The 22,834-nt window shown below is 35.9% G+C and overlaps 1 protein-coding gene across 5 annotated transcripts; it reads left to right on the forward strand.

The window, feature by feature from the left end:
* The first annotated feature begins 2,988 nt into the window (after window positions 1–2,988).
* RBM45 (RNA binding motif protein 45) lies at window positions 2,989–22,452 on the forward strand. Of its 5 annotated transcripts, none has more exons than XR_004382480.1 (11): window positions 2,989–3,431; window positions 8,253–8,375; window positions 10,903–11,029; window positions 13,121–13,243; window positions 14,106–14,291; window positions 16,709–16,838; window positions 17,013–17,097; window positions 17,302–17,465; window positions 18,921–19,121; window positions 21,733–21,778; window positions 21,942–22,452. XR_004382480.1 is itself a non-coding variant. In XM_032855998.1 (11 exons), exons 1-9 carry the CDS (start codon window positions 3,132–3,134, stop codon window positions 19,111–19,113), a joined length of 1,431 nt encoding a protein of 476 aa, XP_032711889.1. In that variant the 5' UTR covers window positions 2,989–3,131; the 3' UTR covers window positions 19,114–19,121; window positions 21,748–21,778; window positions 21,942–22,452. The 5 variants fall into 5 exon arrangements, 4 of the variants coding, with proteins under 4 accessions (XP_032711889.1, XP_032711888.1, XP_032711890.1 ...); XM_032855998.1 differs by having other exon boundaries at window positions 21,748–21,778; XM_032855997.1 differs by lacking the exon at window positions 21,733–21,778.
* The last annotated feature ends 382 nt before the right edge of the window (window positions 22,453–22,834 follow it).

Here is a 22,834-nt window from a genome sequence, read left to right on the forward strand (position 1 = left end):
GCCTGCTCCCTCCTCTCTCTCTGCCTACCTGTGATCTCTCTCTGTCAAATAAATAAATAAAATCTTTAAAAATAAATAAATAAAAATAAAAGACATATGTCATCAAGTTGAATGAAAAGCGTGGGTGCCTGGGTGGCTCAGTTGGTTAACAGCTGCCTTTGGCTCAGGCCATGATCCCAAAGTCTTGGAATAGAGCTCCAAGTTGGGCTCCCTGTTCAGCAGGGAGCCTGTTTGTCCCTCTCCCTCTGACACTCCTCCTGCTTGTGCGCTCTCTCTCTCTCTCAAATAAATAAATAAAATCTTTAAAAAAAAAGTTGAATGAAAAGGACCAGGTTTTGGGAGGGAGCAAGAATCAGGTGTTAAATATTATTCTCAAACTCAAACAAAAACATGTAAACTCAAGTAAAGGAAGGAGACTACCATTTCTCTAGTGCCTACCACATGCCAGTGTAGGTGCATTGAATGCATTCACAGTAGCTCGTAGCCTTACAGCTGAGAAAAATGGACATTCTGGACCTTATTCATACAGAACAACCTGAAAATTACTAATTGATTACCAGTAAATATCAGTGGTAAAGCCTATTTAAAAATTTCAAATAAGGAAAAACATTTTTACTGAAATATAATATATGAAGACTAATATTGATAGCCAGTAAATATCATTGTAATTATATCATAGTTAAAGAAATTTTGGAAAACAATGACAAAAATTTATTATTTTCTCTTTGCATTTCAAAAATAAGTTACAATATCATCTCTTCTTTAAAAAAAGAAATTTATAAGAATTTTGGAAGAAAAGCATCAAGGGAAAACTGGATTTCATGTGAAATCAACAAAAGTGCTTATCATTTAAACAATTGTGCATTATAGGCTACATGTTGTAAAGCCTTGAAAAAATTTAATCTGCAAATGCACAGCACATCTTTTCTCTAATATAACACTGATTTATAATCATTGTTTCAAACCTCAGAATTTTCAGCTGTTTTAGCTACATGTAATTCATGTTCAAATGTGATTTTATATGATTTGGCACATGGCAAAACTGTCATTATTCATTTATTAAAAGTGTTCTACAACTGATTGTGGTGATAGTTGCACAATGCTGTGAACATATTAAAAGCCATTTAACTGAACATAAATAGATGAATTGTATGAAATATGAATTGTGTCTCAAGGAAGCTGTTTAAAATAACTAGACGGAGAAGTCATAAAGTCATTAGAGAAAGCAAATTTCTTATTTTCCTTTCATATGTGGTATTTCACATGACTGAGTTATAAAGAAATTTTGCTTTCCCAGCATTTCCCAATATTTCTGTACTGATTTTGTTTCATGCAATCTTTTCTCTCTTCTTTAAGAAAAGAAATTAACTGCTCTAAACATCAGCCTCAAATTTTCAGGCTATCAATCAGTAATTTTGTTTGACGAAGAATAAAAGTTGCCCAGTCTCTACAGTGCAAGAAAATTATACATTTTCCACTAGATGGCACTGGTGTGCAAATAGTGTTGCTAGAAGCTTCAGATTCTCACAGCAATAAAATTATTAACACTGCCACATTGTTTTTATTCACTTTGATTGGTTTGGGTAACATAAAGAAAAGTGGAAAATTAAAACAAGGTACTTCTTTAACTTGCTAAGATCCAGGGTAAACAGAGTCCTTACTTTACAGATACAGGATGTAATGTGAGGAAAAATTATCACAATCTTTTGTGCTAAAGCCAGAGTGAGAACCCACAATCCCTGACTCTTAGTTGCTATCATACAAGTATACAATATAAAAAGTGGGATAGTGGATACCCTGGTCAAAGGGAACAAGAAAATTCATCTCCATCGTGCCATTGTACACATATTAGCTCATCTGATCCTTAAGCTATGAGCTCCATATATATTATTTCATAAAATCCTAAGTATATAAACCTAATCTATTAACTTCATAAGAGAAAGAGAAGGATCATTTAGTTTAATACCATATCACTTGAGTAAAGCACAGTGCCCAGCACACAGTAGACAGAAACATTCGGTCCTTAAATAAATGGATGAATTAACTGAGCTTAATAACTACCCCATTTAGTAGGCAATATTATTTCTCCTTGCAGCTGAGGAAACTGAAGTTGGAAATATGAAGTAACTTATCTAAACTCACACAGTTCAGTGGCAAAACCACTTAACACAATCCGACATTATTTTGCACTATATATTTACATGTAATTTTTCCACAATAGAAGAAAGCTCTAGGAGGACAGGGAACATGTTTTTTCTTTTCCTTATGGTGTATCTAGCTCCTTAGACAGAGCTGACACACAATTGGCACACAATAAATAGTACTTACATGTTTAAGCTCAAAACAACCCTAATCTTAGCAACCTGGACTTGAGCATTCAAAGAGTTCTGCTCCTGGACCACATTCAGTTTCACACTTTTCATTTTATTCCAACTCCACTACAAAATCCAGATCTTGTTTCTGGATTTCTGCTAGGTTTCCCACTGACCTGTGGGAAAGTCCCTATAGCTGAGCAGTCCATTTCAGCCCTCAAATCCCCAGGGGTGCTTGTGGGAGTTGAGCACATCAGCAGACGGACCTGGTTCTGGTTTTGGCTCTGTTATTTGTATCCTTACTGTCTTTGGCATTCCAGAGGCCTCGATTTCCTCATATCAATTTTCTCAACAAATGAGGCTCGAATTAGATGATCTCAAATAAGACTATAGGGTTTTTAACTTTATCCTATAGTTGTCTTCTACTCAGCTCATAAGCAAGATGGCAAGTTTTGGGGGAAGAATGCTTGGGCTCTAGGGGTGGGAATAAAGCCAGCGCTGGGAAAGCCTGTGCACCAGACAGGGCTGTTCTGGCCACAAGCAATGCGGATGGCACCCCTGACATGTGAGCCTCCTTTCCGAGAGATTGGGCTCCCTGACCAGATCGACCTCCCCACACCCCGCATCGCTAGGGGGCGCTGCAGGCCGCTCCCCGGAAGCTGGTACCAGACGCTGGTCCGGCGCCCGACTCGCGTCTTCCGGAAGCGGAGCGCCGGACCCGCAACGGCTGGCTGTGCGGGAGCGGCGGTGGCGGGCCCGGTGGCAGCGAGGAGACCTTAAGGGGACCCGCACCTGGCTCCCGCGCCGGGGCGGAGCGCCATGGACGAAGCAGGCAGCTGTGCGAGCGGCGGAGGCTTCCGTCCGGGCGTGGACAGCCTGGACGAGCCGCCCAACAGCCGCATCTTCCTGGTGATCAGCAAGTACACGCCTGAGTCGGTGCTGAGGGAGCGCTTCTCGCCCTTCGGCGAGATCCAGGACATCTGGGTGGTGCGGGACAAGCACACTAAGGAGTCCAAGGGCATCGCCTTCGTCAAGTTTGCCCGCAGCTCGCAGGCCTGCAGGGCCATGGAGGAAATGCACGGCCAGTGCCTCAGCCCCAACGACACCAAGCCCATCAAGGTGCTGGTGCCCGGGTTGGGGGTCCTCGCGCTAGTGGGTAGGGGTGGGGCCTCCCGCGCCTGAGGCTGTGTCAGCGTGGGGTCGAAGTAATGCATCCGCTCCCTGGGGTGGCCTGGGCAGCACCTGGCCTTCCAGGGGCGGGAGGATGGCGTTCGCAACAGGGGTGCGGGGGTTTGGGCGGTGCGGGGGTTTGGGCGGTGCGGGAAGAACGACAACTTGGGCAGCAGAGCTGCAGTGACTGGATCTGCCCCCACTCGCGCTGTCACTACTCCGGAGCCCTGGACTCCACCGCCCACTCCTGAAGCTCCAGTCTTATAACCCCGTTTCCATAAACACGGGTGTTTTTGTTTTTAATTTTTTTATTTTTTTGCTATTCTTCAGGTTATTACTGAGCTTAACCACTTGATAAAAGTGTGTTAAACTGTGGCCTCTCTGGTGTTGGGCGTTTGCCCAGTACCAGACGAAAGGGTACATGTAAATAGTGTTTGAAGGTGACTATAACTGCTGCTATTGCGTGTTTGTCACACTGTTGTGTTTTTTAAGATCTTAACTAAGCCCTCTTTGTGAAAGTAGTAATACCTTTCGTTTTGTTATTGCCACTTTTCTTTGAAAGCAACCAAAGTAACCTGCCTTAAGCAGGGCCAAATCATCGTGATGGTGGTATGGTTGTATTGTTACTAAATGCTTCTTTATATACTTTTAGTTCACCCTGGAGGTATTTATATTGTTTCAGCACTTAAACTTGTGTAAAATTAAGATGACTGGCAAGTGGCAGGAAGGCTGATTTTTGAGAGTTACTTGACTTAATCTATGCTTTTAGCACAGTGCTTGGCAAAAGATAGGCCCTCAGTATATTCTTATGGTCAGTAGTAGCCACAGTATCATTCCTTACTGGCTGTGAACTCAGTTCCGGACCCGATTCTGAGGCTCTGACAGTTACTTCAACAGTATGCTCACCTGTCCTGTAATTCTGTTGGAGACTTCCACAAAATTCCCTTCTCCCTTGACGTTTTTTTCCTTTTCTTCCTCCCATTTACTACAGAAAACTGGTAAGAATATTATTAATATTGACTTACACAAGTGAAATACTGAGAGAAACATCAGTCTCCGGAGGTCTTGCCTATCCCTCCATCCACAAAAGAGTATATCAGCATTACAGTAGACCATAGACATTCCCTTTATTTCCACTTCCCCAACTCTCTGAAATGGAGTAGAACAGGTCATTAATAAAATTTATCGTAAGTCCACAGCATATGGTAGATCAGGGGTTGACAAAGTTTTTATGTAAGAGGACAGATAGTAAATATTTTAGGCGTTGTGAGCCACATACAGTCTCTGTGACCTATTTGTTGTTTGTTTGTTTTTTTCCTAAAGATTTTATTTATTTATTTGACAGAGATCACAAGTAGGCAGAGAGAAGGGGGAAGCAGGCTCCCCGCTGAGCGGAGAGCCTGATGTGGGGCTCGATCCCAGAACCCCGGAATCATGACCTGAGCCGAAGGCAGAGACTTTAACCCACTGAGCCACCCAGGCACCCCAACCTATTCGTTGTTCTTAACAGCCCTTTAAAAATGTAAAAACAGGGGCGCCTGGGTGGCTCAGTCGTTGGGCGTCTGCCTTCGCCTCAGTTCGTGATCACAGGGTCCTGGATCGAGCCCTGCATCGAGCCCCACATCATATCAGGCTCCCTGCTCAGCAGGAGACCTGCTACTCTTTCTGCAACTCCCCCTGCTTGTGTTCCTTCTCTCGCTGTCTCTCTCTCTCAGTCAAATAAGTAAATAAAATCTTTTAAAAATAGATAAATAAATAAATAAATAAAATGTAAAAACAATTTTTAGATCATGGGCTATAGAGAAACAGGAGGCTATGGTTTGCTGACTCCTGTCCTAGATTGATAATTTGTATCTCCTAATTAAATTAGCCAGAGAGGGTTTTTGTACTTTGAGTATAACCACAGAGGTCTGTGGACAATCCAAAAAAATGCCCCAAATCTTAAACCTATATAATTCCCTTTTCTTGATTAAATTCCTGCAAGAGAAGTGAAAGTCCCAGCCCTGAAATGTACCCTCCCTTTTAGCCACAGAGAAGTTATTCCCCAAAATAACTAAAGTTTAAGTTGTTTTTTCACATTTTGGTCAACTCAGAAGCCAGAAGTTTGTTGCAGTGCAGGACCGAGCTAGGCAGTCTAAGTTCATTTTCAGTGGGTTCAGCTTGGGTCTGTCTTCCACTGGATTGTAGCTTTTTACTTGTGTTTGTTTTTGTTTCTTCTGTACTTGAGTTAAATTAATTCAGCTTCAACTTCTCTCGTGTAGTTTGCTTTTGCAAAGTTCCAAACGATCTGTAAGACACATAAGAAAATTATAGCCCTAGGCCTACAGCCAGAAGACTGGCTAAGTAAGAATTATTCTGCGACCAACAACATTATCTTCAGCTCTGGAAGAAAGCCTCTTATTTAGAGCTTGTAGTGTGAACATGAACTCTCAGGAGAAATCTCCATTCAGTGGTTAATTATACATGTGTTCTTCTCAGACACTGCCTGCCTTATTGGAAATTTGAAACACTCCAGTCTTCTAAAATTTAGAAGTTTGTGATCTGATGACACCTCTGGTCTCAAATCTTACTTGAGACTCTTTCTTTTCCCTGTTTCTTCTTATATTCATAAAGGTTTCCTATTTCATTTTTCTATTGATCATTCACTAGTGATAGATCCCCTAGACGGACTTTCTAGTGGGTCATTTTTGTATTGCTTAGTACTGTATTACTAATACCTCATACACTGCTTGGCATATAGCATAAGTTTATTGAGGGAGTAACAGTAGACTCTTATTTAGGAATATGTCTCCAGCTATATCTTGTAAAAAAGGTGCTACACCTTTACGACAGCTGTTTTCTAAGCAAATATACAATCTTCTGTTTCAGTACTTTTGAAATCTCATGACTTTTATAAGTTCTCAGTCCTCTGGGTTGCTGCCTCTGGAATTCCATTTCAATGGTATACAGCCCCCACTCCCCCTTTAAAGTAGAAGAAGAAAAAAGACACCTTAAGGGCTTCTTGTGGTGATTTATGTTAATTTTATTACATGTCTTCAAGTAATAAAAAACAAAACTGGTCATTAAAATTGTTATCCTTATAGCTCTATAAATAAATCTACAATCCTAATTAGAGATTTTAACATTCCTTTAGGATAATATAAAACTGTAACAATTTTATAAAATAATAAGTAATAATCTCATATCATAATCCAAGTAATAATAATCTGAGTAATCTAATGTCACAGATGATGTTTCAGTAAAAGTAAATTGCTAATAGTAGAAAATGGAGCCTCAGGTAGTCTGGTGCATTTTCTTGCTCACATAAATCACTTGATCACTGAGATTATCCAGAATATGATTATACTACCTTTTTTAAAGGTTCATATTAAAAAGAAAACAATTAAAAATAATTACATTCTAGACTTAAACCCAATTATATCAATAATTATATTAAACATAAGTAGACTAAACATGCCAATTAAAGGCAGAGATTATCAGGATTTATTTAAAAAAAGAAAGACCAAACTAAGTACTGTTTAAAAGAGGCATGTAAAGTATAAAGATACAAAGTGGTTGAAAGTGAAAGGATAGAAAAAGCTTGTGTGATGTCATATAAAATGGTGTTCAACACAAGAAGTATTAGCAGATAGGGCATGTAAGTACATGATGTAAGTGCATGATGGATCACAGGCCCGAACTCTCATTTTGTGATATGGCCATTGTTTTCAATAGGCTAAATTCTTTCTACCCAAAACCCTTTTTGATTTCCAGGAATTTTTGTTTATTTATGATTGTTCTCAACTTTCCGGGTATTTTTGTTTTTAACACTAATCCTTTTGGCAATGAAAGATTTCAAAAAGTCCATTCTTGGATCCCTCACCTTCCCCAGCTACCCGCCAGGTATTTTCAAGGCTGTAAAGTATAAAGATACAAAGTGGTTGAAAGTGAAAGGATAGAAAAAGCTTGTGTGATGTCATATAAAATGGTGTTCAACACAAGAAGTATTAACAGATAGGGCAATTTCATGGGAATAAAAATGACAGTCAGAAGTACATAATGATCCCACATGTTTATGAAGCCAATAATACAGCTTCAAAATACAAGAAGCATTATTGTATAGAACTAAGAGGAGAAAGAAAAATTTGCAATCAGGTTTTTATACTCCTGGGAATAAAATCAGGTTTTTATACTCATGGGAATAAAAATGACAGGTTTGCAATCAGGTTTTTATACTCATGGGAATAAAAATGACAGAAGTACATAATGATCCCACATGTTTATGAAGCCAATAATACAGCTTCAAAATACAAGAAGCATTATTGTATAGAACTAAGAGGAGAAAGAAAAATTTGCAATCAGGTTTTCATACTCCTCTCTTAGTATCTGATGGAACAACTAGACAAAATCAGTAAAGATGTGATACTTAACACTTTAATCACTGTAGTTGGCATTTATATAGTATTGGACACTATAGTCAGCTATTGCAGAGTGCACATTCTTTTTCAGTGCACTGACTTGCTCTTGGTAAACCAAAGTGCAAAAGTAAAATACATTTGGAAAAAACAATGCAGACATTGGTATTATCTCATTAAAAAAAAAAATTTAAAAAAAACACTGCAAAAAAAGAAAAAAAAAACCCATTGCAGTAAAGATTACTTTAAAAAAACTTTTGACAAAATCCTATTACATTGTGTTTATCCTAACATGAATCTCATAATAATAATGAAGTAAGTGTACCTAAGAAATAGGAAAACAGTTAACTGTTATTTGGGGGATTTTGTTTCTTAGGTTTTCATTGCTCAGTCCAGATCATCTGGAAGTCATCGCGATGTTGAAGATGAAGAACTCACAAGAATATTCGTTATGATACCAAAGTCCTACACAGAAGAAGATCTACGGGAAAAATTTAAGGTACTTATGTTTTCTAATCAACTAGCATCTGTGGTAACTTAGAATCCTAAATTGGTTGTATGTTTACTAAATCTTAAGTGCTGTTTGTGTTAGGTCATTAGATTGATGCTAGAGAATTAAATAACTTTTTAAGTCATCTATTTCCATCTAGTTTTAAAATATTAAACCTAGAATAAACTAAAAAAAAAAAAACACAAAAAAGTGGAAAATATAAATGATGGTGTTTTCTCCCCCTTTAAGGAAAACACGGATTCAGGAAAATAAAGTATAAAGCCTGGAGTTTTAAATTAGGTCACATACCCAATAGGTGGTGGACAAAGATTTAAACCCAGGCTGTCTGAATCTGGAAGCTGCTCTTGGTCTTTACACTTTCAAAGTACCCTCTCACCACTCTGTTGCTCTCACGTAGAGGGGAGTCAAGTAAGCCTGAGTGTGTGAACCGTACTATCTAGTATTTATTCTAAGCCTATGGCATGTTGATGTACTTACTCACAGAAGGGCTCATCCTTTATGGAGTATTAGTCCTAAAATTAAGCCTTAGGAGGAGTTTTATTTATTTATTTTATTTATTTTTAAAGATTTTATTTATTCATTTGAGAGAGAGAGAGGGAGAGAGGACACAAGCAGGGGGAGAGGCAGCGGGAGAGAGAGAAGCAGATCCCCGCTGAGCTGGGAACGCAGCATGGGGCTCAATCCCAGGACCTAGAGATCATGACCTGAGCTGCAGACCTTTAACCATCTGAGCCACCCAGACGCCCCTGAAGGAGTTCTATTTAAAGGGAAAAAAACTACAGCTCTGAACCATATAGCAAGATTATATTCAGTGAAATTTAAAGATAATTTTACATCTCTTTTTAGCCATTGACTTTTATATACATGATATACTTCCACAAAAATTATTAAAAATCAATTCTTAAATTATTTTGAGTTGTAATTTTTTATCCTTTTTCTACTAAGTTTCCCAATACTATGAATCAGGTAGGCAACAAGCAAGAAAGAAAAGAAACAAATAGTAAAAAGTAATTTCCAAACTTTCTCTGTCCTACCCCAAGAGTTGAAAAAATAACAGCTACCAAATGTATATATTCCAAACTTCCTCCAATAGTAAGAACTTTTTACCTTTTTCTGAGTGAACAAATATGACATTTTTATCCAAATGTATAATAATTAAGTTGTTAATTGGTTACATGAGAATTTTATAAAATAAATAATAAACACTAAGGGGGCACCCGGGTGGCTCATTTGGTTAAGCATCTGACTCTTGACTTTGGCTTGAGTCATGATCTCCAGTTCGTGAGTTGGAGCCCTGCGTTAGGCTCCTCATTCAGCTCGGAGTCTGCTGGACATTTTCTCTCACCCTCTCTCTGCCCCTTCCCTGCTCACACACACGCAGTCTCTCTCTAAACAATAAATAAATAAAATCTTTTAAAAAATAAATAATAAACACTAAGAATTTATATCCCATATTTCTCCATAGAATTGACTTTATGAGCATACCAGTGTTTTAGTGATATACTTTGAGAAGCTCCTCTTTAAAGGAGTACACAGTTACATCTTGTGAGAAGGCAAACAGCTGTAGCTAATGTTTAGTGTATCCCAAACACTTTAGGTCTATTAGTTCATTTAACTCTTAGCTAAAGGCAGACGCTTAACAACTGAGCCACCCTGGTGCCCTTCATTTAACTCTTAAGATAACCCTTTGAAGTAGGTACAACTTTTAGCCCCGTTTAGCAGGTAAAGAGATAGGCACAGAGAGGATAACTAAACTGCTCAGTTAATAAGGCACTGAGCAGGTGCGCCTGGGTGGCTCAGTGGGTTAAAGCTTCTGCCTTCAGCTCAGGTCATGATCCCAGGATTCTGGGATTGAGCCCTGCTCCCCGGCAGGGAGCCTGCTTCCCCCTTCCTCTCTGCCTGCCTTTCTGCCTACTTGTGATCTCTGTCAAATAAATAAATAAAATCTTTAATAAATAAATAAATAAATAAAAAAGGGACTGAGCAAAAATTTGGATATAGAAGGTTCAATTCCAGTTTGTAATCACCACTGACCAAGACTTTGAAGCTTTCAAAACCATTTACACATTCTTACTCGCCCTCCATGACATAGGCAAATTATTTGATTTCTCAAAGACCTAGTTTCTTTGTCTGTGAAATAAATAGTATAATATATATATTAGTGTATACATAAATATTATGTATGTGTATATCTATACATACATACATATTACACATATATCCTTGAGGGATTATTGTAGCAATTAGGTAATGTATATAAAGCAAATGCTCAGCAAATGAAAATGAAAATCATTATTTTGGTTATGTTATTATTCACTTATATTGTTAGTATGGTTCTTTTTCTAGTGCCTCATTAGTTTGTGACATTTTGATTCTATTATTAAAAATGGCTGTGAATTCTAATTCTGATTTCTAGTCTTGCAAATAAGGGGCACAAATAAATTTTAAGTTCTGAAATAATCTGTTCAGTTATTGATTTTGACTCCTCTAAGATCATTTCTTTTAACTCTCATAGGTGTATGGAGATATCGAGTATTGCAGCATTATTAAGAATAAAGTAACTGGAGAAAGTAAAGGTTTGGGCTATGTTCGATACTTAAAACCATCACAGGCTGCCCAAGCAATAGAAAACTGTGATCGAAGTAAGGATGTGTTCATTTAACATGTTAAGAACTTTTTAAAAACTTTTAATTATTCTAAATAACTGAATTTAACATGCGGTTTTACTAATAAGCATACTTGCTAATTTAATCCTAGCAATGCGAATTTAAATATATGTATATACCTAGGATGAAAATTATTTTGGGATTGTGATTAAGCTTTCATTGAGGCACTATCTTGAAGAGAAATATGAGCAACTGCATTAATTTAGCAAGTGAAAATACTGTTGGCACATTTTGGTTATTATTTCTATAGTAATTAAAAATTTTTTAAAATCTTTAAAATTTTTAAAAATTGACTTACCCTTTCCAGCTTTTAAAAAAATTTTTTTTTCTTTATTTAAAAAAACTTCAAGTTTTCTGGTATATTTGTTCATATTTAAACTACACCTTAAACAGAATTAAGTATATGCTAATAAACATAAAGGTTAAGGATGGGACTTAGTATAAATTTTGCCTACATAGGTAACTAAATATATATTAGGTTAATTTTGAGCTAGAGTGACATTAATTGGATTTTGTGCTGTTACTGCTATATATAATGAAGAATAAGAATTTTAAAGTAGCCAAGGAAAATATCCGTTGTTGTCATACTCCTAGTTATAGTGACTTTTAGAAATAAGGATTAGTTAAATTAGTAGGTTTTAGGATATTGTAAAGATATATATGTACTGGAAAGAATTACTGCTGATCAGTAGAATTCTTAAATAACCCTAAGGTACATATCAAAATTTCCTCTCAGATCCTTCTGTATTTCTCAACCAGCCAGCATTAATTGAGTACCTGTGGTATACTCAGCAATATGTAAAGTAAAAAGATACAAAGGGAATAAATATATAGCTTTTAAGGAACTTAATTATATTGGGTAGCCAAGCTCTAATAGGCAAAAAATAGTTAGAGAATAATAGAAGACTTTTTTAAAAGGCTCTTTGAAAGCAGGGAGTGTTTTATTTGTCTGTTTCTCTCATTCCTAATACCTAGTACAGTTATAGACCCTCTGTAAAGATTTATTGAGATCTCTATCAAAGAAACTGCCATTTATAATAGACTCAATAGAAATTAGCCAAATGAGAAAATGTTCAAAAATGTGTGGTATGGTCCAGCAGTGGTGAGAAACAAGTGCATTGAGAACATGAGAACACCTCTAGAGGTAAGATTGACATCTAGTATAGAGTACAGGACAGAAGGTGAGAGCAGTGTTAACAAAGGCACAGAGCTGGGGATAAACATGTCTTTGCTTAATGCTGTGAAGGCAAAAGTCTGAATAAGGCCTAATTAATCCTATTGAGAAATTAGGAGACAAAGTTAATTAAGTCCATTGGCACCATATATGGGAGGTTATGAAGAGTTCAACTCAGGATTCCCTTGTAGACTGCTTTAAAAGGAGAAAAATAACTGTTTCAGGATAGTTGCTCTAACCACAGTGTCAGGGATGGATTTTCAGAGAAAGAATTCAGAGTGACTTGGTTTTATCCTTTTTGGAGCCACTGAATAATATGATGAAAGCTCTGATAATACATAAGCGTATTGTTTAAAGTTTCAGAGAGTTCATGGAATCTTCCCACTTTTTGAAGCTCATCTTCAAACCCCTACTTAAAACCTTTGATCCAGAGGCAAAGAGACCAGTTAATGAGTTGTTGGAATTAACTGAAGGGAATCTGACTTAGAAACAAAGTCAGGGAAGTTAGAGTAAAAGACAACATCTTGTAAGTGTATTTCAAAGGAAGAATCTTGCTGACAGGTTGAACGTGAAGAGCCCTATAGGATTTTGATATTGAGCCAGGGGAACAAACCAGGATGTTATTTGTAATAGGGAGGAGACTGGAAAGGATAGGGTAGAACTACTGATCTTCAATGTCTGCCTTGACCATACCTTGAGATTCTTGCTCTTTTTATTTATTTTTTACCATCTTCCAAAAAGCAAAGAAGTAGGTATGGTACAGATGGCCTTTGTGTAGATTTTGTTTTGTACAATTATAGTTCTAAAGCTAAGTCAAGCACCAGCAATAAAGTATATTTGCAGGTGTGCTAAATTTGCTGTGAACTTTGAAAGTCATAGATTCTCTTTTTCAGGTTTTAGGGCAATCTTGGCTGAACCTAAAAATAAAGCATCTGAATCCTTGGAACAAGACTATTATAGTAACATGAGGCAGGAGACATTGGGACATGAACCTAGAGTAAATATGTTTCCATTTGGTGAGTAAGCTCTCCTTTCTTTTAATAGTGTATGTAATATATACAGTCAGATTTAGGTTTTACGAAATATTCTTTTATCAGTAGTCTGTAAGTCTCACTTAGTGAATAAAAGTTAATGTGGGGTTTTTTGGGAAAGTTTGTCATGACTCCTCATGGTCTTAATATTTAACACTTGCATATTTAACGCTATGTGTAACATAGAAAACCAGTTGGAAATTGTACATTATATAAGCATTGTGTATTATATAATATATAAGCATTGTTTATAGAATTCTATATAATTTCCAATTATAGTTTTCTATGGTCAGTTATGTATTATCTAAATATTAAACTATATCACTACCAGTTTTTTTGAGCAAACTTCTGCCTCTGTAAGGACCAAAAAGTATGAAAGACCTATACTGATAACCCTTCAGTATGAGTCCTAAGATTTTATCCCTAAGGTACTGCTGCTTTAAAATTAGGGCTAGAGAAAGGAAAGGAATGACAAACGTAGAAGTTAACAAAACGGAGAAGTGAGTGATAAAAGTAAGTCCTATAAATATTATTTAGCGTAATCTTTGTTTTAGGCAAAATACTTGCCATATTTTGCAGGTTTGCATACTAAACATATTCCTCTGAAGTTATACTACACATTTCTGTTTATATTTCTGTGTCAAAATCACAGTGGGAAGACTTGTCAGTTTTCACACCATCGGTCCCTTCTGATAGTGCTAATGGCCAAGAGCGTGCTACAAAATATAGTGCCTTGGTCAAATGCAATGGACTTAGTCACAGCTCATCTTACTTACTTGAACCTAAAATGTTACGTGAACTCTTGAATGTATAGAAATTTGAAAGATGTACTTTTCTTTTTATATTGTTGGAGAACAACAATCTGAGTTTTCAGGTTTTGACAAGAATGACAACAGAGGCCAAGAAGCTATCTCCAAACGCCTGTCAGTTGTATCAAGAGTTCCTTTCACTGAAGAGCAGCTTTTCAGTATTTTTGATATAGTACCAGGATTGGAATACTGTGAAGTTCAACGAGATCCTTATTCTAATTACGGTAAAATAATGTCTATTATTTTTTAATATACTGTGTTTTGTTAAAATGTCTTTTCTCCAGTGGCGCTTTTTATGTCAAATACTCTTTCTATGACAATTTTTTGTTTTCTTTTTCTCTGTTTTAAACTTTTAATACAGTGATACCTTAACAAATAAACCCCTGAGAATATATCTCCTTTATACAATGTCACATATTTTTTAAAAATATTTTAACTCCCACAAAATAGGGCATTCTGTTTCCAGTTGTATAACCAAAATACCTCAGAATGGGGTCCCTGTACTCCTCCTGATCAGTGTTAGGCAAAGTTCTGAAACCCTTCGAAGTTTCCTCGTCATCCCTAAGTGTCTCTCTCTCTTTTTTTTTTTTTTTCCCAAACTTTATACCCAAAATGAAACTCCTTCCCTTCATTTCAAGCATCTAATTGCTCTACTTCTCTCTCTACTTCTTCCCAGTCTTAATTGAAGCAAGGCTCTGGGGTGCCTGGGTGGCTCAGTCATTAGTTAAGCATCTGCCTTTGGCTCAGGTCTTGAACTCTGGTATCAAGCCCCATGTCAGGCTTCTGCTTAGTAGGGAGTCTGCTTCTCCCTCTCTCTCCCCCAGCTTGTTCCCTCTCTCTCTCTCTCTCAAATAAATAAGTAAAATCTTTTTTAAAAAAATTTGAAGCAAGGTTCTAATATCAGCCATTTGAACTTACTAACTAGTTAATTGACTAAACCTAATATCTAGTGTTGGCTTAACCATCTTCTTAATTTTTTAAGTTTTTTTTTAAGGCTTTTTAAAAATGGAGTTATTGTGGCATAATGGAAAATGGTTGGCATTCCATTTCACATCAGACTCGGGTGCAAATCCTAGCACTGGCATGCAGCTCTGAGAACTTGGCAAATTGCTTATCCCTTCTGAATCTCTCTCTCTTCATCTATAAAAGGGGATTATTAATACCTTCTATGTCAGGGTTAGATAAGAATTAGGAATGCTGTATGTAAAAATACCTAATGCAAGTCCTGGCACATGATAGGCACTCGGGAAATCTCAGGAGCTTATTGGTTTGCTTTAGAGAATTGGAGATGAGGGGTAGTATGGAGAGGTCATATTTGGCATCTGTTCTAGTATTATGGATAGACTCGATTTAGTCCTTATAGGGTGTGATGGATGTAAGGGGAAGTAGAAAAGTGAGTCAAGTCATCTGGGCTGGTAGGCCTGGAATGGTGCCACTCTTTACCCAGATACATGCGCTTAACTCACTATTACTCTACCCAGCCCTAGTCTTTTAGTATAACTGCCCATCTAAGCCTACTTTGGACCATCTCCAACCCTAACCCAGCCTTAGGCTATCATTCTGTATTGATTCTAAGGCACACACTTTGTGGGTTTTGGCACATTCATTGTTATGTATAATTCTGTTTGTTTTGTATTTCTTTCCCTTTTATCTGATATGTTGAAATGTGTTCCTTTACCTTCTGTAATTTTCTCTGGTTGAATGTGTCTGATAAAAAAAATGTATGTGTTATTGGGACATCTTTTTATTAATAGAGGTATCATCATAGAGTTCTGTCTGAATTAGTTTTATATGTTCCTTTGCTTTCTGAATTTTAATTTCATTAAAATGTTGGGGTGCTTCAGTTTAGAGAGGAACATGAAATTATAGCAGTGTTTTCCCCCAAGTGTTTCCCCCAAGTGTTATATATATGGGTTATATAGTCTATATATATTATACTATATTATATTATATTGTATTATATGTGAAGGTTATATATTATGAAAACCTTTTGGTTCTGTTATAAGCTCTTGGGCTATCCATATATGGACTCTGGTATAAAATTATCCCCCCACTTCAGCATCACCCTCCTGAATTGAAATCTTTCTCCTTAGCTGAAAGCTCTCCAAAGAAATGTGAAATATGTGACTTCTAATTTGAGAGCCTCTGTTCCCTACCTTTTGTTTTTTTATAAATATCACTTTTCCTTTCGCTAGCACTGCAGCGAGCCTGATGACTGTGTGTTCTTATCAGACTGTATATTCTCCTCATTTCATTTCCTGCTCAGTATGATAGGGAAAACTTTAAAATTTCAAAGCAGATTTCAAAGAATAAAAATTTAAGAAGAACTGGTTTTAGGTATATCTATCATATAAGAAACACCCATATCTTAAAATTAAATTCATTGGGCAGAACTTGCTCCAAGAATTAACATTTTCCTTAAAATATGTTTATATTTTTGCCAGAGTCTGGTTTAGACTTTGTAGGAACATAGTTGTTGTACGTATGTATAAGAAAACTTTGTTTTCTGGTCCCTTTGACTCTGTGTTTACTAGTTGTATGATACCAGGCTATTTCTCTATTGCTTCATTTTGTGGCAAGACAGGCTTTAGGTACCCTCTTTTTTTCTTTTTAACTCCTGATATTCTCTACTTTGTTTTAGGTCATGGAGTGGTTCAGTATTTCAATGTAGCATCAGCTATTTATGCAAAATACAAGTTACATGGGTTTCAGTACCCTCCTGGGAATCGGATAGGTGTTTCCTTCATTGATGATGGGAGTAATGCAACAGAGTAAGTACCATCTCAGGAGGGTCTAAAGCAGGGTTCTGGGTGTACATGATAGGATTTGAAGAATAAGAATGGAAATCAGTTGACCTCTTGGGTGAGGAAGTCACACAAAACCAAGTTACGGGTAAGAAACTGAATGTTTCTGGTTTTCTGTAAATCATCAATTCTATTCTTTAGTCTTCTTAGAAAAATGGCAACGCAGATGGTAGCAGCACAGCTTGCATCAATGGTGTGGAATAACCCAAGTCAGCAGCAATTTCTGGTAAGTACGTGAGAACTTAACCTCTATGATACATCAGTAGGTTATAAAGTAAATGTGGCCTTTGTTTATTACCTATTAAGAAACTATTCAGAGCTACAGTACAAGATCACATAGAAGTCATGATATAGATCTCTTTAGCTCTTGGCTTAAAATCCTTACAGTGCAGTTTTTCTTTTTCTTATTTTGTACCTAACTCTTCAACAGCAATTTGGAGGAAATTCTGGATCACAGTTGCCTCAAATCCAGACAGATGTTGTACTTCCATCATGCAAAAAAAAAGCCCCTCCTGAAACTCCTGTGAAAGAAAGACTTTTTATCGTGTTTAATCCTCATCCTTTACCTTTAGATGTATTAGAGGATATATTCTGGTAAGATTTCAATTCCACAAAGTTACGTTTTATAATATAATTTATTTAAACCAGTCATTTAAGCCCTCTCACAAACTTGAAACTTTCTATATCCAATACTTAACAGATAGAAATGATTTGTACTGCAGTTTAAAAAATTCCTATTTATATCACCTTTTAAAATATATGATCATTTCTCTCTCTTCTTTATTATTTATATATCTTAAGTCTCCACACAGAATTTCCTGTTATTTTGTTTTGAAGATATAAAACATAGTATTGTTTTTTAAAAGTTGCATGCATAAAATGGACAAATCATTTGTTTCTTTATAGAAAATACATATCTGTGTAGACCTGCCCTGTAGAATTCTTTTTACATAACTTTTCCTTTGTGATTGTAATTCAACTGAACAGAGTTGAATTATAGAAATAATTTTCTATCAGAAATAGAAACAAAATAGAAAACAGCATTTCTATTTTGTTAGCACTCTGTTGGATCCTTAAGGATTATATTGAATAAACAATTATTTGATTATAAGTAAGAGTACATAATAAATATAGATAAAGGAAGGGTCTTGTTTATTTTTGTGTTTTTAATAGAACTCCTTTATTCTTATTTCTTTTTGGTCTTTTTCCTATTTGCCTTATAACAATGTTAGCAAATTTTGAAAAATAGGAAGCTCATTGAAGAGTCACACAAAATACCAGTAGTTCAAATATTTTGTCTTTTATTTAACTGATTCATGTAGTTTTTTTCCTAAGCATTTCCTTTATGCCAGGCAGTTGTCATACTAAGTGCAAGAGACATTGCGTAAACCAAACATATGATGTAAATTAGACATAGTAGTTCTTGTCCTCTGAGAGCTAATCTCCTGTAGGAGACAAATGAGTAAGTAGGATACTACAACCTAGTGAGGTTGGTGTTGTGAAAAGGAATATCCAGGCTATGAAATACATAAGGGAAGTATCTACTTCTAAAGCTCTAAGAAGCAATGTATAATTAAAACAGATAAAACAACTTAGAGAAAAAAGGATGTTGTGGGGGTGGTTATTCCTGCAAGAGAGAATGTGAAAGGAGATGTTTAGAATATGGGATTTGAAAGGGAGGGTGAAGTGAGAAAAGACAAGGCCCATCTTAGGAAAAGCCCACAGGCTATGTTGGGGAGTTTGTCCTTACCCTGGATGGAAATGATCGTATCTGTGTTTTGGAAAGATCACTAGGAAGGTAAATAATAGATTAGATAGGGACAAGCCCAGAGGGCAGGGAAACAAGTGAGGAATTTAGAGCATTCCAAGGAAAAGATAATGAGGCTGAATGAGGAAAGAGACCTGAGTGAGAATGAAAAGAACTTGACTAATAGAGCACATGTTTGAGAAGGAAGATTGACTTGATGGGATGTGGGGAGAGGAGTGGAACTGAACAGGTTGTATTTTTATCAATTTCATTTGATTTTTTTTTTTTTTACTTCCTTTCAGTCGTTTTGGTAACCTAATCGAAGTTTACCTTGTGTCAGGAAAAAACGTGGGGTATGCCAAATATGCAGATAGAATAAGTGCCAATGATGCCATTACTACTTTACATGGAAAGATCCTAAATGGAGTCAGACTTAAAGTTATGCTGGCGGATTCCCCAAGAGAAGAATCTAACAAACGACAAAGAACTTACTGATTTTTGAGGTAAGCCCTTTTTAGTCTGAATTTTAATAGCACATTGGGAAGAATATGTATGGAGTTTCTTTTTAGGGATTTAGAAGTTGTCAGTTAGAAGCATTGTGACTTAAAGGTTGGCTAATAAAACCACGGGTTGGGTTAATTTCACAATATATTTTTTAAACTTGAACTTTATAAACTTAAATGTCTTTGATGTTTACTGAGAGAATTTTTTGCCCTTCTATGAAATAAAGTCAGCTTTTAATGTAGAAAATTAAACAGTGGGTTTTTTTGTTTGTGAATATCTTAAATATTAAGAATTTGACTTTTTACCATATGTTTAGCTAACCTCAAAATTGAAATAGTTCTAAAGATTTTTAACTTGAAGGATTAATGTCTTGAGTTAAAACTTAAGGTAATTTATAATAATCTTTATAAAGAGTGTTTTGACATCTCACTAGTGAAAGGGCTAAAAAGCAGTATCAAATAATATATCTTTTTGGACCCTTTGAACCTAAATGCTTTTCTCTGGACTTGAATGTGTGAGTTTGTGAATTAAAACCACATATTCAGAAAGTATTATTATATGTATATATGTATTAAAAAAGGAACCCTGACAATTTACCAAAAACTCTTGTCTATTATAATAATACATACAGCCATATGAATTCCTTTTTCTTTTAGTTTTCAGAAACCAAACTTAAATTTCTTTTTCTGTGATAGTCAACACATACCTCCATGGCCGAGGGAAACATTCTTTAAAGTAGAAATGTTCAACTCTTTTCCCTTTTTTTGTTCTGGCAGTGAATTCTAAGTTTCAGGGGCAGCTGAGAGTTTTTCCCACACATCCAGCTTCCCAAGCCCACTGCTGATCAGCAAGCCCTTAAGATTGTCTTGGCAGTTACTGACTTGAAAGCCATTTTCTTTTACCTTCGTTTTCTTTATGACCAATTATGGCGACTAGCAAGTATCAGAATGAATTGTCACAAGCCTTACTGGTGATGACCCTTTTTCTGATAGAGCAAGTCAGGTGATTAGTTCCTCCTTCCTAGAAGGCAGTTGGCAATAGGAAATGCCTGTTGGGCCCATTATGAATAATCCTAATTTAGAAATATCTTGAAATGTTTTATTTAGTTACAAAACTCATTTCCATTACCCCATACAATGTACAGATATTAAAATGCCAATGATAAAGAATTAGCAAGTCCTTCCTAAAACAAAGCTGTCTTTTTACATTTACAAATAAAATTTTAAGACCTGAATTCTGGTTAGACAAGCTATCTTCTAAAATAGCTAAAATGTGTTGGTGTCTGTGAATATTTTAACATATAGCTAACAATTCTTTTATTCAAAGAATCTTTGTTTTTAAAAAAGGACAGTAATACTAAGTTCTTAACATGGGGGAAATACATGAATTACTCCTGTGGTTGAGCCTTTCCTAGTGATTATTTGTATAGTACAAAAATATTAAACTTAAAAATTAGAAGATCTGCCTTGGAATTCTGTCAACATTTAACTGACTGTGATTGGGCAGATCTCTTCACCTTTATGAGGCTGATTGTTTTAATAGGATTATTGAGAGAAAATTAATTGGAATTCCTTATGAAATACAATAACGTTTTGCAAGTGTGAGCTAAAACTCTTGCCTTGGTGATTTCAGTGAATCTTTGAGATGTCATCTTGTCAAAATGGTCAGAAACTAAAAGTTTAATGATACAAAATATGGCCAGCTGGTGCTGTAAGAATGAAGCTTTATAATAACCACATTTTCCCCTGTAAAAATGATATACATTCATCCTGTTCCTACATTAGAGGAAGTGCATAGTCTTCAGCATGACTGTTCTTAAACTACTGATCTATCCTCTTTTCCTTTATTGAACCGTTGTACCTATTCAGAGCAAAGATAAAGTTGGGTCAGGTTAGCTGAAAAATGGTAGGACATAAACAGCTGTATTGGTTTTGAATGTTTTGGAAGTTGCAGGACATTTTTCAAGTTTATTTTTGCTGTAGATTTTCTCTTTACTATGGACTTCATGAGATGCTCCTCCTTTGTTGGTATATTACATAAATGGTTTTATTTATTTATTTATTTATTTATTTTTAAAGATTTTATTTGTTTATTTGACAGAGAGAGACACCCAGAGAGAGAACACAAGCAGGGGGAGTGGGAGAGGAAGAAGCAGGCTTCCGCTAAACAGGGAGCTTGTGGGGTCGATCCCAGGACTCTGAGATCATGACCTGAGCTGAGGGCAGACAATGACTGAGCCACCCAGGCACCCCATAAATAAATGTATTACTTTAAGGTTCAGTAAAATAATATGAAAGAGTTTCTCAAATTTTACATGATTATGGCAATTGAAATTCTTTGGGGGGGAGCATTTTTTTTATTTGTTTCCTTGATTTCAGGGGACATAAGCACCACTCATAAAGGCTGGTTCCTTTTGTCTCTGAGAAATAGGCCTAGGATTAAGTGAGCTATACCTTTGAAATAGGGAAAGAAACTGGTCTAAGAATATAACTTTGAAAGTAATTGAGTTCTATTTTGAATTGGGTTTGTACAAAATATGTTTCTCTTTCTATTTGAGGAAAATAAAAATTTTAGTATTTCAGAGCATCCTGATTTTATATTAATTCACAGCATTTTCCCTCCAGAAATTCAGTACCTGCTTGCATCATTCTTCTGAGTAAGTTTGGTTTTGCTTATTTGGGGGCTTCTATGATTAAGTAAGCAGATAACGTTGGTTATTTTGAAATAAAGGAAATTCCTAACGTTTTAGGAATACTAAATACAACAGCTGTTTCCTTTCAGGTGATGATTTTCATACTTCTGTTGTGTTCTTTCTACAGAACAAAGACTAAATAATGACATAATCCTCAGCTGACTGACTGAAAATGTGACTGGACGCACTCCCTGTGGACAGTTGACCGCTTTTTTTTTCATATCTCTGATAGTCTGTGCACAACATTGTTTTGTCTGGGGAGCACGGATTGTTGACATGTATTTTTGAATTCACACGTCAGTGCTAAAACTAATATAATAGTTGTTTCTTAGAGCAATATGTTGTTATATGTAGCAGAAATAAAGTTTTCTTTGCTTGACTAAATCATGCCTTATTTATGTGAAAGAAGAGAATAAAACATATAATAGTGTTTAGAATTTTACAAAATGACATATTTCATTGATTTTGAGATGCACCTTTTTTCACATTTTTATACTTCTGAAATTGGAAACATCTTGTTATCAATTAGGTGCCATACTGTTTTTATTTCTTAATGGAACATGAAATAATGGTGCTTCCTTCAGTCAGTTGCATCTTAGATTCAATAAAATATGGTGATTTGCTGCTCAACCTACACATGCAGATTGGCTACTTACTTACACTTAATCTGAGGCAAGAGCCAAAAGACATACCAGAAATATTTCATACTGTATTTTTATAGTTATACCAAAATTTGTTGGTAATTTTGTAAAGATCTTTGAAGATTATAGAGCAATGGTAATTTTAAAAAAGAGTCTCAGGTTATTATTGATATTAAGTTTAAATAAATAAACCAGACATTGTCTCTTTATAAATACAAGATATAATGGCTGCTGCAAAAATATGATGTGTGAGTAATTTTAGAACAGACTATGATAGAAAGAATAGTCATTTCAAAAAAAGATTAAAAATTAGGACCCTACTCTGCTTGTATTTTGAAAATCCAAGAAAAATTTTTAGCTGCTCAAAAAAGGTGTCAGA

The sequence above is a fragment of the Lontra canadensis genome, unplaced genomic scaffold (genome assembly GCF_010015895.1).
Source record: "Lontra canadensis isolate GAN:19392208 unplaced genomic scaffold, GSC_riverotter_1.0 scaffold11, whole genome shotgun sequence".
In the NCBI taxonomy this organism is placed as follows: Eukaryota; Metazoa; Chordata; class Mammalia; order Carnivora; family Mustelidae; genus Lontra; species Lontra canadensis.